At 34.8% G+C, this 17,161-nt stretch overlaps 1 protein-coding gene across 1 annotated transcript in view; it reads left to right on the forward strand.

Moving 5' to 3' along the window:
- Positions 1-17,161, forward strand: part of RASA1 (RAS p21 protein activator 1) — a 114,162-nt gene that overhangs the window by 80,482 nt on the left and 16,519 nt on the right. Inside the window, exons 10-15 of the mRNA XM_047731486.1 lie at positions 3,248-3,368; positions 4,574-4,730; positions 12,453-12,540; positions 14,005-14,082; positions 16,035-16,192; positions 16,688-16,764. Coding sequence (XP_047587442.1) covers positions 3,248-3,368; positions 4,574-4,730; positions 12,453-12,540; positions 14,005-14,082; positions 16,035-16,192; positions 16,688-16,764 — 679 coding nt within the window. The remainder of the gene's footprint in view (positions 1-3,247; positions 3,369-4,573; positions 4,731-12,452; positions 12,541-14,004; positions 14,083-16,034; positions 16,193-16,687; positions 16,765-17,161) is intronic.

The following is a 17,161-nucleotide window of genomic DNA, read 5'->3' on the forward strand; positions in this document are numbered from 1 at the left end:
TCTTATGCTTCACAATGAGATTGACCCTTGTACCTTATTTAATAGTGCTACTTGCCCTACCCTGTAAAGCACTTACCATTTCTTAGTATACAGTATGATTTATGTATTATGTTTCTTATCTTTCCCTCATTAGAATGTAAGTTCTTTGAGGATACGGATCTTTGATTTGCACATTGATGTTATCTCCAGAACTAGTACAGACCCTGGCACTCAACATATTATTGAGTTAAATGGGTAGAGAGTAGGCCCTAAAGCCTTCCCTTTGTCATCCAGTGATTTAGTGGAGTTTGGAAAGTGAAGTTCTGTCCTTGGCCATAGTTTCTTCTAATATATTGGAATCCTTTAGAGGTTGTAGGTAAGTATATTAGCCCCTACTCTAATATAATTTAGAAAAGAGCTTTGGAGATCATCCTGAAATCGGATATTTAAATCCAGATATTAGTGTAGTTGTGTATTAAAGAACAGACCACAAATATGCCCCATTCTGTAGTCAATACTAAATATTATCATCATCATTATTATTTTTAAAGATTTTATTTATTTGAGAGAGTGAGCGAGAGCATGAGCTGGGGGAAGACGGAGGGAGAGGGAGAGGCAGACTCCCTGCTGAGTAGGGAGCCCAGTATGGGATTATGATCTGAGCTGAAGGGAGACGCTTAACTGAGCTACCCAGGTGCCCCTAAATATTATCATTATTGAATAAAAGACTGGTAAGTACAAATCTATGTAACCAGGAAAGTAGTCATTACTGTTTATCATCTGGGTCCAGTGTATCCTTTTAAATTTTTTATTCTTCAGCCTTTTTATGAATAATCCTTAGAAGTAGGAATAAAGGTATAGTCCAAAAAAGGCTATTGGAAAATTTAATAAGAATTTAAACATAGCAAACTCAAATGTTTTCCCATATTTCCTTGGTTATAAAGGCTTGAAATAAGCAGGTGTTAATCCACTGTCATGCATGGACCTGGAACATACCATTTTGTAAATCCTAATTCCAGATTTCTGATACATCTCTAATTAATTCTGCTGTATAATTACTCTGGTTATTCTTCCCACACTTTCATTATCAGAATACAATAGTGATTCCAGATGTAAATATCTCTCCACTGGGTTTTAGTTTATGATTCTTGATAATTTTGAAAACTTGGATGGCTTATTATTTTTTTAGGAGAGTACCGTCGTCTTTGCTTCATAAGGGTAAAATATTTTTCTGTGTGGATTTTTAAACATCAGTTACAGTGATAAATGTGGTGAATTTTGAAATTTCTATGTTTCCTTCTACAACCTTTGAATACAAAGTACCTTTTGTCCACTTACAGATCATATTAAGTGAATCTTGTTACACAAACATAAAAATTTAAAGAACCTTATTTCTTTTTAGCAAAACAGGACAGCCTAGATTCTTACCACAAAATATTGCATGATGACATCCTTGCTATTAAATGACTGACTAGACAGAAACACAATACATATTTCCTCCCCCCACCCCCCACCGCTAGAAATACATCGTTTACTCAGTATTTCTTGAGTTTGAGGGAAGTCTAAGGATACTGTCATTTGAAGAATTGCAGTCTGAGATTTTTGCTTATCAAAAATGAATTTTACCATCACAGTAGATCACAAAGTGCTGCTGCCTCTTTGTATTCATCTTTTGATTCTTTTAATAATTGTCAAACATCTTCTATGTCAATTTTTTCCTCTTTGCTATTAGTGGAAAATCAAAGGTTCTGGGCTGTGCTCAATGAAAACTAATAAAAAGATAACAGGTGGGCTTTTTACACTTTTTTGAAAGATGCTGCAACACTTGGTAACACAGTTAAAAAAAAACAAACACAAACCAACAAAGTGTGATGCAATGGAGATAGTGTATTTCACTCTTGCATCATCCTATAAGTTAACGGTTGGCAAACTTTTCTTTTAAGGGCAAGATAATAAATATTTTAGGGTTTGCAGGCCTCCAGTCTCCATCTCAGCTGCTGAGCTCTGCCTTTGTACTGAGAAAGCAACCACAGACAAAACATAAAGCAATAAGTGTGGGTTTTCGATTAAACTTTATGTCCAACACCAGGCAGTAGGCTAGATTTGGCACCTGCACCATGGCTTGTCCACCCCTGCTCTTTAGCATACTTGAGAAGTAATTATTGAATAATGATGAAAATTGTTCCCAGGATGATGAAATACAGAATGTTTTAAGATAGAGGAAAAAATGCGATTTTTGAAAATTTCATATCTTAGATTTATAAGAGGATCAGATGGACGTATGAAGTCTCTAAGAAAACAGTCCTAAAATATTAATCCTAGCAAATAGTAAGAACTGCTCAAAAAAGAAACTAGGAAACTGAAATTGAATCCAGCGGATCCCAGTGGTAATACCGATGACTGATTTATTTTGGAAAGATCATTATTAAGATACTCTTCTCTGTAGATTCTTCCTGACATCAGAATTCTTTTTGTTACTTGGGAGGATTTAGCAGTTAAGAGACACGTGTCCATTCCTAAAAGTCAGAGTTACATAAAACCATGGAATAAAGACCGCAATGTTATGGGAAGGTAAGGTTAGCGGTACAACACTCAAGAACCTCATCAGTAACATATAAAGATAAGAACCTAATAAAATGTAGCCTAGTTTTTATATGTATTAAATGCTTAAGAAATCTTTAACTACTACAATAAATATGGGCCTTGACCTTGAAAAAGACCTGAAGTTTACCTGTCAAAGAGGCTATCAGAAGGGTTGTGATTATTGTAAAGTGGTAGAAGGATTATTTGAAATCAGATGGTCTTGTAACACCCTGTGTGGATGGATGGGTGGGTGTGGCATATAACAGTTAGTGGGTGGAGAGGGTTGTGAGGTACTAGAGATGTGTTTTGTATATTCCTATGCATCTCATATCAGCTGCGTGCAATTTTCTGCATTCACCTAGTGCTTCTCACAGACACAACTGTGCCTAAGCAAATAGGAATTGGTTTTATGTTTGAACTGGTTCCCAGTTTATCAGTTCTCTTGGGACCAATTCATGTTGTCCATGTTATTTGCTATAACACAACAAGGCAACATAACAAAACTGTATTTTTGAGACTTTCTTTGAAAAGCAAAGGATCTCTTAATATACATATTTCAGAATTTAGCCTTAAAAACTTAATTTAAATGTTTTAGACAGACACACAACCTGGCTTTTAATTGGTGATTTAGATTTTATTTCCATCAAGAATTCATGAAATAATTTTAATATTTTTAAAAATTCAGGATCAAGAACAAGTACTCAATGATACAGTGGATGGCAAGGAAATTTATAATACAATTCGTCGAAAAACAAAGGATGCGTTTTATAAAAATATTGTTAAAAAAGGTTATCTTCTAAAAAAGGGTAAGTATTAACTTGAAAGATTCAATTTCAGTATTTTCCACTAATAGTTAGTAATTGACCCTTGTTTAAAGCTTTTGTAGCTAAGCATCCTTCAAAATCTAGTCTAGGATAAAGAAGATGTGTATATATATACACACACACATGTACACATATGCACACACACAGTGGAATACTGCTCTGCCATCAAAAAATGAAATCTTGCCATTTGCAACAATGTGGATGGAACTAGAGGGTATTATGCTAAGCAAAATATATCAAAGATAATTATATATGATCTATTTCATCTGTGGAATTTAAGGAACAAAACAGAGGATCATAGAAGAAGAGAGGAAAAAACAAAGCAAGATGAAATCAGAGAGGGAGACAAACCATAAGAGACTCTTACTCATAAGAAATAAACTGAGGGTTGCTGGGAAGGAGAGACGCGGTGGGGACGGGGTAATTGGGTGATGGACATTAAGAAGGGCACGTGATGTAATGAGCACTGGGTATTATATAAGATTGATGAGTCAATAACCTCTGCCTCTGAAACTAATAATACATGTTAATGAATTGAGTTTAAATTTTAAAAAATGCAGAGTCTGGGTATATTAAGCCCACATTTTCAAGCAGAGTTTAATGACACACGCTTACATATTTCCAAGTTTCTCTTTCATTCTTGAGGTCAGGTTATTTGATTCTTTGCCCACTCTCTCCCTGATACTTCATTATTACTATTTTTTTAAAAGACTTCTAATGACACTTGTCACATTATTGTTTAGATGTTTCTGTTGTATAGATTTGCCTCAGATTAACATTAAGAAATGATAGGAGGTTAGTTAGTAGGGTGTGGGGTAGAAGAGTATTTTCTTAAAATTAAAAAAGAATTACTCCTAAGCAAGAATTTTAAAGATTTTATCTTGATGAAACTTGAAAAGATACAGTTACGGTACTGTTGTCATTTACTCTGTGATTCACTAAAACAAGCAGTGTAACAAAAGGCACTTTTTTACAGATAAATATGATAGGCATTTTCTCATTTTGTAAGGACTGGTATGTTACTGAAGCTTTGGAATAAAAAGGAAATAGGATTTTTATTTTCAGTAACAACAATTTGTGTGTGTGTGTGTGTGTGTGTGTGTGTGTGTGTGTATACACACACGCAAACATGGCTTTATAGTTTATTATTTGGCTAATGGAAAGCATCCTTTTTTATTTTTTCACAGGCAAAGGAAAACGGTGGAAAAACTTATATTTTATCTTAGAGGGCAGTGATGCCCAACTTATTTATTTTGAAAGTGAAAAACGAGCTACCAAACCAAAAGGATTAATAGATCTCAGTGTATGTTCTGTCTATGTTGTTCATGATAGTCTCTTTGGCAGGTAAGAAATTGGTTTCCTATTTCTTTTGGAATTGTTTTAGTAATAAAATAGTGTGGATATGTTCAGATCATTTTTCAAAGCATAGCCAATGGATTTTTGAGAGTCCTAAAATCATCTGAAAATGTCAGATTTACTTTCTAGGGTAATATCTGTCTTCCTTATTTATTTTACACTAACCGGTGCATGAAATTCCACTTTGGTATTATATAGAAATCTTTGGAATGACATTTCCTGTAGTAAAACATGACCTGTATATCGCATATTTCCTCTCTCCCTTACCAGCAGTCTTTTGAGTGATTGACTTTGAGACTTGTCCTCTTTCCCGTTTTATCACAGTCTCTCTTAATTCATCGCATCTGATAGTACTGAGTTCCTCAGTTGTATTACTAACTTGATAGGCAGGCTCTTCAAAAAATTTGACCTTAAGAATTCTAATGTAAAAATAATTGCTTCAATAGGAAAAAGGAGAGTGTTTCAGATTTGGAGTTGAAACATTTTTCTTACATTAATTTCAAAGTTTTTAAAAAAATAAATATAAATGTATAAGCTAAAGGGGAATCCTGACTGTCACAAGACACATCCAACTCTTGATTACTTCTAATTTCTTTATCAGAAACAAGGCCTTTCTTTACCTTTCACTATCAGTATTATTAATAATCCATTCTAGAGTCTTTTTAGATAAATTGACCATTTTTATTACATATTGGTAATAATAAAACACAGATTTTTTTTTTTTTTTTTTTTTACAACTGTTTCTCTGCTGCAGGATGGCATTTCTGCTAAGCAAATCCAGCTTTATCCTGTTTAAGTTCAGGAAACTTTAAAACAAATAGCTGAGGAACATACAACCTTGTCATTTGTTTCCTCCAGACTGTGTTTAGGACATCGCATTAGTGTTACTTGTAATTTTAATAGTCAGTTTTTTAAATGGTTATGGTTTTAGAAATGCTGAATTGAACACATAGTTTATCCTTAAAGCAGGACTTTTTGAATTTCTGCCAGTGTTTATATTCTGAATCACTAAGAGGGAATTATTATATGAAGTATTTCATGAACCTTTGAACTTGATAACTCTCCCCATCCCCCCCCCCTTTTTTTTCAAACACTTCCTAATATCTCATAAAAACAGCTGTTCCAAAAAACAAGCAAAAATTTTTTGGATAACATAGAATTTCCCAAATTTTGTTTTTCCTTCCTTAACAATATGAGACTCTTGGCCTTTGGGTGTGGTTAGATCAGACCTCTGGCTGCTTTTCATTTCATCTTTCTGTTCTGGCTGCCTTTGTGTTTATTGAATTATTCCTCACAAAACAGCTTCTTTCATGGTAGCAAAGTGGCATAAATACCCGGAGAAGGAAAAAGTAAGCATTGCCTCCAGTAATGATTAGAAATCCTGAGAATGCACTATCGAGCCACCTCTCAATCAATGTGTAGATGTAGTTTCCCTGAAGTAGCAAAGGTGGGGTTCCCTTCATAAATGTAGGCCATTGGGTGCCCAAGCCCTGTTGAAAATGATCCCACTGAAATAGTAAAGCTGCTTTGTACTCTGTACGAGAGGGAAATGGATGCTGGGGAGACAACCACACTATTCACCACCAAATATGGTTTATTTGTGCTTTGATTAGCTGCATAGGGAAGATTTTTGGGAACAAGCTATTGAATTAAGTAGTATGAAATAGGTGGTTCTTAAGTTGAATCTTGGAAGATGGGTATAAATTCATTTAGATAACTATATCAGAGCTTTCCCACCCCGTGCCATGAATAGGTTATGGGTGTCTATTGAGATAATTGGTGGTTATAAAAATGTTAGTATAATGAAAATATTAAATGTTTGAGATTTCAACATTTCATATTATAAAATATGCAAGGGAGTTCTTCAAAAAATGTAACTTCAGATTTTTTTTAGATATGTAGATTTTTTCTTCCATTGTTACTTCTTTGATTGGCTTTAATGTATAGGTATTTTTCTACCATCAAGGACAGTTTGGTGATTAAAGCTGGAAAGTCACTAAAATGACAAGATAAAAACAGTAACCTTCATTTTAAAAATTCAACCTATTAGGCCACTTAAGAAATGTATTGGGATAACTAAATCCAGTAAATCTTCTTTTCCTCAGCCTAAATATTTTGCATATAAGTTGAATAAATCAGTGATGCCAGGCACATTGTGTTGGCACCATATCACTGAAGAACTAAGTTTTCAATAAAAGTCCCTCCACCCCCATATTCCCCTCCCAATCCCCTCCTTTCCATAGATCTGTTCCTACAGTGTCAGATTCTGCTTGGGAAGTTTGTTAGGAGATCTTGGAATTAATAGCTAAAGCTAAAGCCAGAATGCTTCACACCGAGTTGGAGAATTTGCTTGTTTAATCAGTCTGCATGGAAATTGCCAATTGTATGTTTGAAGCCAAAAAGCAAAAGAAAGAGAAGAGGTACTATTTTCAAAGAGTATTAGATTGTGTTCAGATAGTACTATCAGTAAATGCATTGGTGGAACAAATGATAGGCTATGTACAGAGCCAGAGATTACATTTTCACTGTACACCGATGAATCTGCAAACATTAGAGAAGTACTTGGAAGTAAATTGTTGGTCATTCAAAGAAGTGCCAAAAGAAATTATTAAAGTATTCAAAGCAGTAAATGAATCCTTTGAAACAAAGAAGATACTGTAGAAATAGTATTTAAGTTTATGATCAATGAAGAAGCTTCATGATAGAAAATTTAAAGGTTTTACATCAGAAATTCATTCTGGAAAATAAAGCAATACAGAGAGACCCTTACATGTACAAGTCTGTAGACCAGAATTCCATGTGAAATATTATAAAATAGAGTCTAATAAAATGCAAGCTGCTTCAGCTGCATGTTTTCAGTTTTATGGGAGAAAATGGGATCAGAATGCCACTGTACTGTTCTGTGATACCAGAGTCTGTAAGCCATCCAAAAGAAGAGTTTTGCTGAAGTTTACAATCTAAATGAAAAAATACTGCTTGGCAATTGATTCATGCTTTGCAGATTAAAGAATGGGTGAACTTCTCAGAATTAGAACACAAAAATAGATTTATGTGCTCTGATAGTTTATAGATTCAAAGCAGAAATTCAGCTTTGAAAAATCAGGTTAAAAATGATTCCCTGGTGATATGTAAAATTTGAATAACAAGAATCTTAAAAGCATTATTAGGACTAATAAAAGTACATCTGGGTAAATTTGGGTGGGGGAAAAAGCTATAACATTATTTATGACATACTTTTTATGAATAGGCATGAGTGGACCAAAAATCAGTTTGCAGTATCACAAAGAAAGGTCAGTGTTACCCTAGCCAATGAAAGAAAATGACTGCTAGAGTTAAAGGTCAGGTCTTTTAATGCAGTTTAAAGAGACCAAAGTATTCCTATTATGGTTTTAACATCAAGAAAGGAGTTTTAGGCAGCAGAAAAGCAGTAAATGCACATTTACTATTTGCTACGGGAACACAGCTTGCTTCTTGGGTAGAGTTTCTTGTTGAAGGTGGCTTTTAAGACTCTGATATTGTATTTAATGATACCAAGTCTAAACCTGGTATGAAAAAGTTATGTTCATGGGAACTAAGGTACAAGTCTTTCGTTTTAAAGAACTGGGTTTTTTCCAAAGTATACTAGTTTACTGTCATCAGCTGTGTTTTTGAGGGCCTTACAATGAAAGAGTTGGGGAGTACAAAGATAGAGCGGATACCAAGAAAAACAGCATCAGCAAAGTATGTTTCAAGGAAATGAACAGACACCTGTACCAGATAGGACTGGTGAAAAATAGGGTGGCATTAAATTATGTATCATAGAATGCAAATATCACAGTCCGAATGGTGAAATTGTGGATGAATGCAGTTATCTTTTTCTTTGAAATATATGACTGGCGCTGAATATTTCTTGCTTTGTGTATGCATAGAACCCAATACACTGACTGACCTGCATTTGAATGAAATGTTACGTGAAAGTTAACAACTCCTTGCAACAGAGGTGAATAGCATGCTTGCTCTGGCCATGGTGAACAAACGTTTGGATAGCTTTGCTCCTTTGCCTGTGTTCTTGAAGGCTTTAGTTGCGCAGCTATGCAGTTTTTCCAGATTTTCAGTATTGAGGTCGCTAAGCACTTTATTTCTTTATACTAAACTTCTGACTTTTAATATTGCTTTACTTTATGTATAATAATTTCAGAAGCACAGGTTGAAAGTCTTTTCAGTGATAGTTACCGTAGTGAGTATTTGAATGTTTACATCTTTTTATGGGCTGAATCTTTCATTGCGGCAATATTTATTATCTTCATTTAGGAACAGTGTTTTCACTGGGTATTAAATTTTAGGTTGGCACTTATTTCTTCCAGTGTTTAAAGATTGATTGATTTATGAGCGAGAGACTGAGAAAATGAGTGGAGGGAGGGGCAGAAGAAGAAGCAGACTTTCCGCTGAGCAGGGAGCCCGATTCGGGGCTCCATCCCAGGACTGTGGATCATGACCCAAGCTTAAGGCAGATGCTTAACTGGCTGAGGCCACCCAGGCACCCTTCTTTCAGCATTTTAAAGAACGTTCTCTGCCTTCCAGTCTTTTTCTTTTGTTCTTGATTATTCTCTTTTACAGATAATACGTCTTTTTTTTCCTCTTTGAGGTGTATTGTATTTCATCTTTCTCTGGTTGCTTTGAGATTTTTCTTTAGATTTTCAGCAGTTAAACAAAAATATGCTTACTATAAATTTTCTTTAAAAACTTTATCCTAATATTTGCAGAGCTGCTTCAGTTTGATACTCGATGTTGTTTGTGAGTTTCAGAGAAGTCTTGGTTATTATCTCTTTAAACAGTAGTTCTGCCACATTTTCTTTCATCTTCTGTGATTCATGTTACATGGTATATCTTTTTTAAAGATTCATTTAGAGAGGGGCGCCTGGGTGGCTCAGTGGGTTAAGCCGCTGCCTTCGGCTCAGGTCATGATCCCCGGTCCTGGGTTCGAGCCCCACATCGGGCTTTCTGCTCAGCAGGGAGCCTACTTCCTCCTCTCTCTCTGCCTGCCTCTCTGCTTACTTGTGATTTCTCTCTGTCAAATAAATAAATAAAATCTTTAAAAAAAAAAAAAAAGATTCATTTAGAGAGAGCACGGGTAGGGGCAGAAGGAGAGTGAGAGAGAGAATCTCAGATTCCCAGCTGAGTGCAGAGCACGACACAGGGCTTGATATCATGACCTGAGCCAGGATCCAGAGTTGGGTGGTTCACCAACTGAGCACCCAGGCGCCCTAGCATGTTATCTCTTTCACTAGGTCCCATGTGCCTATTATATAGTTTTCTATGTTTTTCATTTTTTTTCCCTTTATGTGCTCTAGGCTGGATATTCTGATTTGTCTTCCATTCCATCCAGTAAATGCATTTCTTGAGGTCTTAATTGTATTAATTACATTTTTCAATTTAGAGTTTCCATTTGGTTCTTCTATAGATGTAGTTAGCTGGCAAAATTCTCTAGTTTACCTGTTTTCTTAAGCCTTTTAATTACAGTTATTTGAAAGTTGTTCCTAACGATATAGCTGTATCTGGATTATATGTAGGTCTTTCCTCTTCCTCTGTTTTCCTTGATTGGTTTTTCAGTCGTTTGAGTATGATTCCTGTTGTATCTACTTAGTTTGACTGAATGGTGGACATTGTGTATGAAAAACTGTAGAAGCTATGGATAATGTTATTGCCTCCAGAAAGGACTGTTCTTCTGCCAGATAAGTCCCTCGGGGATCAAATGGACATATTGGTGAAGGCTGTTCTATTTATCTGGTTTGCTCTTATTTTGAAGGCATGGGTAGGGGTCTCAGATGAAAGCCTTCTCTTTTAAAGGCCCTAAAGTCATTTGTCTCTCCTCTGGGTATGAAACTGCTGAATGTGCTGGTTGGTTTTTGGACCTCTTAGATGCTGTTTCCTTCTGCTAAGGTTTCTCAACTTCCTGCCCTGCACAGTTTAGGAATTGGCAAGTGCCTTGAAAGGAAAAGCTGTGAAGTTCAGGCTCACTCACTCTGATCTTGACTTCCCAAGTCTGAGTTGCTCTGGTTGTTTTCCAGTGATTTTGAACAATTGTTTTTTGTTTTATTTATATTTTATGGAGCTGGGAAGGCCAGTGAGATTTAAGCCACCTTCAGAAGCTGTAGTCTCCAATTTGTACTTGTATTCTTTTATAGCATTCTCAAAGCATGAAAGGGTAGTTTTTTAAAATAAATATTAAGCTTGTACTTTGGGTATTTTGTTGTGGCCTCCTAACACTGAAGTAAAAGATAATCTGGTTAATGCCAGAAATAGGAATATCATTATTTGAGTTTTGAGTTTCAAAACATGAAGGCCCTTATTTATTTATTTATTTATATTATTTTGTGAAGATTTTGTTTGAGAAAGCACAAGTAGGGTGAAGGTTGAGCCTGATCTGGGACTTAATTCTGGGACTCCAGGATCATGACCTGAGCTGAAGGCAGACGCTCAACCCGCTGAGCTGCCCAGCCCTTACTTACTTGTTTTTTATTATGTTCAGTTAGCCAACACCATTAGTTTTGATTAGTAGTGTTTAACGGCTCATTAGTTGCATGTAACACCCAGTGCTCATAACAACACGTACCCTCCTTAACATGTGGCTACCCCATCACCCAGCTACCCATCCCTCCACCTCCCCTCCCTTCTGAAACCCTGTTTGTTTCTGGGCATCCAGAGTCTCTGATGGTTTGTCTCCCTCTCTGATTTCTTTCCCTTCAGTTTTCCCTCCCTTCCCCTATGGTCCTCTGTGCTATTCCTTATGTTCTACATACGACATAAACTATATGATAATTGTCTGTCTCTGTTTGACTTATTTCACTTAGCATAATCCCCTCCAGTTCCATCTATGTCGATGCAAATGGTGGGTATTCATCCTTTGTGATGGCTCAGTAATATTCCATTGTATATAGGTGCCACATCTTCTTCATCCATTCATCTGTTGATGAACAGTTTGGCTATTGTGGACATTGCTGCTATGAACATTGGGGTAGTATTTATTTAACATTTTAAAATCATTTTCTAGTCTAGTTGGAAAGATAAAACCTGTCTTCAAAAAAAGATAAACTATCTAACGTACTTCCACATCAGATGAATTCTAATATGGTGCATACTATGGGAGGACAAGAACTAATTTGTACTCTATGCCACTGTTTGGTTGTTTAATCATCAGAACAGGAATATATGTGGGCAGATTTTTCCATTTTAACAGATGAAAAATGGTCAGTTGTAAAAAAAAAAAAAATGAAAATACATAAAAATGCATTTTTAAAAGTCACCCACAATCCACCTGTGAGAGATAACCACTAAGAACATTTTTGGTCTCAGAACATGTCTAAAAAATGGAACACATCTAGTCTTTTTCCAGCACTTATAAATGTATAATATATGTTACTATGAAGTAATGAGTTAAGTAACATTATGCTTTAAAAGTGTTTAGATTAGGTATATGCAATTCTAGGATAAGATATTTTTAAAGTTTGAAGGGTTGATAAAATTTCAGTGGTGCTGACAAGAAGTTTTTAAGAATATATGCAGCTGATGTTTTCTTTTCAATAATGATCTGGGCAGTGGAGTATTGGTTCTCTAAATTAAGAATTATGTCCGTTGATATACATTGTATAACTATATGTTGTGATTTTAAGTTGGTGTGTTTTAATGCTTTCTGTTAAGCTTCCTAATAACTTTTCTGTTTATATTTTAAAGGCCAAACTGTTTTCAGATAGTGGTTCAGCACTTTAGTGAAGAACATTACATTTTTTACTTCGCAGGAGAAACTCCAGAACAAGCAGAGGTAAGTTAATTATTTTCTCAGCACACCTTTATTTAGCTCATGATTTCTTTTTAATTAAGAAACTACTGCATGTGTGATAAAGTAATAAAAAGGAAGACTGAAATCTAATTATTTTTTTATTTCAAGGAATGAGAACTCTGTAAAAATTTTTTTTTAAAGAAATGCAGAAAAAATCTCAGTGAAGGGCTGAGGCAAACCAACTGTCTAAGGTAAGATTAGATGCTTGTCATCAAGGTAGTCATCACATGATCAGTTGGTTTGCCGTCAGCCCTCTTTTCACAAAACATAACTGCTTAATAACTTCAGTGGATTTTATTTTTTTGGCTAATTAATTGTCACTTATGGCATTTAACATTAATTTAGGGATTCAACAGAAACACAATTTCAAAGATGATTATAATTGTTTTGGTCATTGTTTTATTTTATGGGACCCCCAATTTAAAGTTTGTATATAAATACAACAAGAAAATATTCTATTTACACAGATTATATATAAACTTTAGATATTCTTTATTTCCATAACCACTTAAAGTCCAAAAATACCACTGATATTTCCAATTTTTGTTACTTTAGTGGCCTTTTGGATCTGTGGTTACTCTCTTCTATTTCTAAGAGGTATAGTAATTGATTAGGTCTTAATGTGTTCTGTAAAGATGTCCTGTGAGCATTCAGAGTTCAGACTGAAATAGTCAACAAGTTAAGGATCTGAGTCAAACAGTAGTGCAGAACTTTGTGGAAATAAGTAAGCCAAAGTGAAATGTTCAGATTTATTTTTGATAAACCCAAGATTGTTCTCTCCTTTCTCCAGACCACTAGGTAAACATTTAAAAATGCAGCTTCAATTTAATTTGAATATTAGCCTGAAAATTATTTTGAATCTAATGTTGTGTTTTAAAGGCTTATAAAGGGGCACCCGAGTGGCTCAGTGGGTTAAGCCTCTGCCTTCAGCTCAGGTCATGATCTTGGGGTCCTGGGATCGAGCCCCACATCGGGCTCTCTGCTCCGCAGGGAGCCTGCTTCCTCCTCTCTCTCTCTCTGCCTCTCTGCCCACTTGTGATCTCTCTCTGTCAAATAAATAAAATCTTAAAAAAAAAAAAAAAGGGGAGCAGAATATCTTCAAGCATTAAAAAAAAAAAAAAACACTTATAAATAACCCAGATCCCCTTACACATTTCTGCCTAATAACTTCAGTGGATTTTATTTTTTTGGCTAATTAATTGTCACTTATGGCATACTTAACATTAATTTAGGGATTCAACAGAAACACAATTTCAAAGATGATTATAATTGTTTTGGTCATTGTTTTATTTTATGGGACCCCCAATTTAAAGTGCAGCATACTCTGAGTATAGAAATGGCAGTCTGGCTAAGGAAAGAACTGCTGAATTTGGGGGAAAAAACCCTTATGATTGGAAACTGAATAAACCGTTATATATTTCTTTGACATGCTGTTATTTTTTGTAGGACTGGATGAAAGGTCTGCAGGCATTTTGCAATTTACGGAAAAGTAGTCCAGGGACATCTAATAAACGCTTGCGTCAGGTGAAACTTAATTTTCTTTGATGTTGGCACGTTTCTCTTTATAACTTTGCTCTTTATTTCTGTCAGAACTGGTTTGAGCTACATTTCAAACCCTTCTGAGCACCCCCCCCCCCAAATCCATCCATCCATCCATCTGTTTATTTTATGTTCAGTTGGCCAACATAGAGTACATCATTAGTTTTTGTACATATATTCAACGGACTACTTATTACTCAGCCATCTGAAAGGATGAATACCTACCATTTGTATCAACATGAACAGAACTGGAGGGGATTATGCTAAGTGACATAAGTCAAGCAGAGAAAGACAGTTATCATATGGTTTCACTTATATGTGGAACATTAGGAATGACACTTCTGAGTTAAGTTTATCTTTTCAGGCATTTTAAAGCCGTGCTTCCACTTGGTTCAATAGCAGGAGAAATATTTATGAAAAAGAAATGTTCCTTACATACTTGCCAGGTAGTTAGTCCATAATGCTATCTTTGGAATCCATACCAAGGATTCTTTTCTTCTACTTAAAATAACAATATCAAACCAACAACAATAGAAACCATTTTGTTAGGCACTTTGATTCATTTTCATTTTTGTCTTGAAAGAATCATTTTGGCCTATATCAAAAAAGTACAACTAAAGATAATTATTGAAAAGATCATCTGAATTTAAGTATTAATCCAAATTGCTCTGAAGTCAAGTCTATTATATATCTGTTAGGTAGCATCTTATTTGAACCATAACATGTCATACATGTTCATTTTATAGAGAGTTAAGTTGGGCTTTTTCTTTCTTTCTAGGTATGTAAAGTCAACTCCATACCCTGCATATCTTTGTGTTTTTTTGTTTTTTGCTTTTGTTTTTTTTTTCTGTTTTGTTATCCCTAGATAGATGGAAAAAGTTAAGTAATTTTCGTTCTTGGAGTATTGAGGAACATTTAGTACAGTATTTATTGACCAGAGTGATTCTTTATTAATGGAAGTTTCCAACAAGCTTTGTGAACTTAATATATTGTTCTATTGCAAGTCAATAAATGGTTAATATTTAAATGAGTATAAATTCTATTTCCTGTAACCAAAAATCTAAGCCTTTCCCCAAGGACATTTATTTATACACATAGTTGCATTCTCAAATCATATTTTAACATTTTGTAAGCTATGAAAAATCAGACTGAGTTTTTGCAGATTGTGTCTTGTGTGAAACTTTCGCTATGAAGTTATTTTTAGCTGTAAGACAATAGAATAAAAAATGATATAATAAAGTCATAGCTAACATCTCTTAAGCCCTTTTGCAGGTACTCTCCTATGTGCTTTTAATGTATTATTTCGAGTCTTTATAATAACTTGCAGTGTAGAATTTATCCTAATTTTATATCTGAGGAGTTGAGGCTCAGAGAGGCTGAATTGTCCTATGCCATTCAAGTAGTATGTAGCAAGAGGGAAAGAGAACCTGATATAGACAGTGAATGATCTAAGTTTTGGCATCAAAACTGACAAAAATAACTTAGCTTTTTTGGATTTGTATCTTTTTCTGCAAAAGGAGAAGGCAGAATCAGTGTTGTAAAAATACTTTCTAGCTGTGGAAGTTTATAGATAAATCTTCCAGATGAGCTTTATATATATAACCTACAGGATTTTGATTTGGGTGATGACAATTTTTTACTTATGTTAAAATAAAAAATCCTCTATTTCCATTTTCTCTGAACTGTTTTTTTAGTAGAAAGGTACGTTTCATTAAATTGCTATAAGAATATAATTGGAGATTTAAGAATTATTTTAAATGCTTGAATGTTGTATCTTATACATCACATAAAAAGGAAAATATAATTATAGGTCGTAATGTCTAAAGAAAGGGGAAAAGTAAATCAGTTTTGGGTTTTTATTTCTTAAATAGTAATTGCTTTTGAAACCTAATGTATAATTCTTGAAATCTGGGTGACAATTTCTGTGTTTTCTTTAGGTCAGCAGTCTTGTTTTACACATTGAAGAAGCCCATAAACTCCCTGTAAAACATTTTACTAATCCGTATTGTAACATCTACCTGAATAGTGTCCAGGTAGCAAAAACTCATGCAAGGGAAGGGCAAAACCCTGTATGGTCAGAAGAGTTTGTCTTCGAGTAAGTCTTATTTTATCACTACATTAAATCTTCTTTTTTTTTTTTTTTAACCCTATTGCATTTTCTCTGTTTTCGTTTGTTTGTTTGTTTGTTTTGTTTTTTGGTTTCTGTCTCTGAACTACCATAACAAGGTGCCAGGTCCAGGCATTTTAGTAATACTTTTTTCCCCCCTGCTTTTATTAGTGAAATGCTATGTCCTTGGTTTTTCACTTAGTCATTAATAGGAATAAGTGTTACTGACACGTTCAAAAGCATTAACTAAGACACACATACAAAATGTTCACAATGGTTCCCAGGATTTACTTGAGGAGGTTAAAGACGGTGGGAAAAGTGTATGATTTGCTTGCTGCATTCCTGTATTCCAAATAATAACACGTTTCAATCCAGCATGCATATTAATAGGAGAAATAAGGGACTTATTTGATACTAGAAATAAAAGAATTAGAATTTGATGCCAGGATATTTTGTTAATACTTTTTCTTTTTGCTCCTCTAGTGATCTTCCTCCTGACATCAATAGATTTGAGATAACTCTTAGTAATAAAACAAAGAAGAGCAAAGATCCTGATATCTGTAAGTTGACGCAGAAATTTCTCTCTGGAGTAAAACATGTTTTATATACTTTTAAAAATTCATAATGAAATCTAGTCTAAAAGTGCCAGTAGTATAATTTGACATAGTTTTTTTTTGTACTTCTAAAAGTTTTGATTGTTGAGGAAGGGTTTCTCTAATAAGAAAAAAAGATCAAGGGCGCCTGGGTGGCTCAGTGGGTTAAGCCGCTGCCTTCGGCTCAGGTCATGATCTCGGGGTCCTGGGATCGAGTCCTGCATCGGGGTCCCTGCTCGGCAGGGAGCCTGCTTCCCTTCCTCTCTCTCTCTGCCTGCCTGCCTCTCTGCCTACTTGTGATCTCTCTGTCAAATAAATAAATAAAAAAAAATCTTAAAAAAAAAAAAAGATCAAAATGGCTAAA

Source organism: Lutra lutra, chromosome 5, assembly GCF_902655055.1.
Source record: "Lutra lutra chromosome 5, mLutLut1.2, whole genome shotgun sequence".
Classification (NCBI taxonomy): Eukaryota; Metazoa; Chordata; class Mammalia; order Carnivora; family Mustelidae; genus Lutra; species Lutra lutra.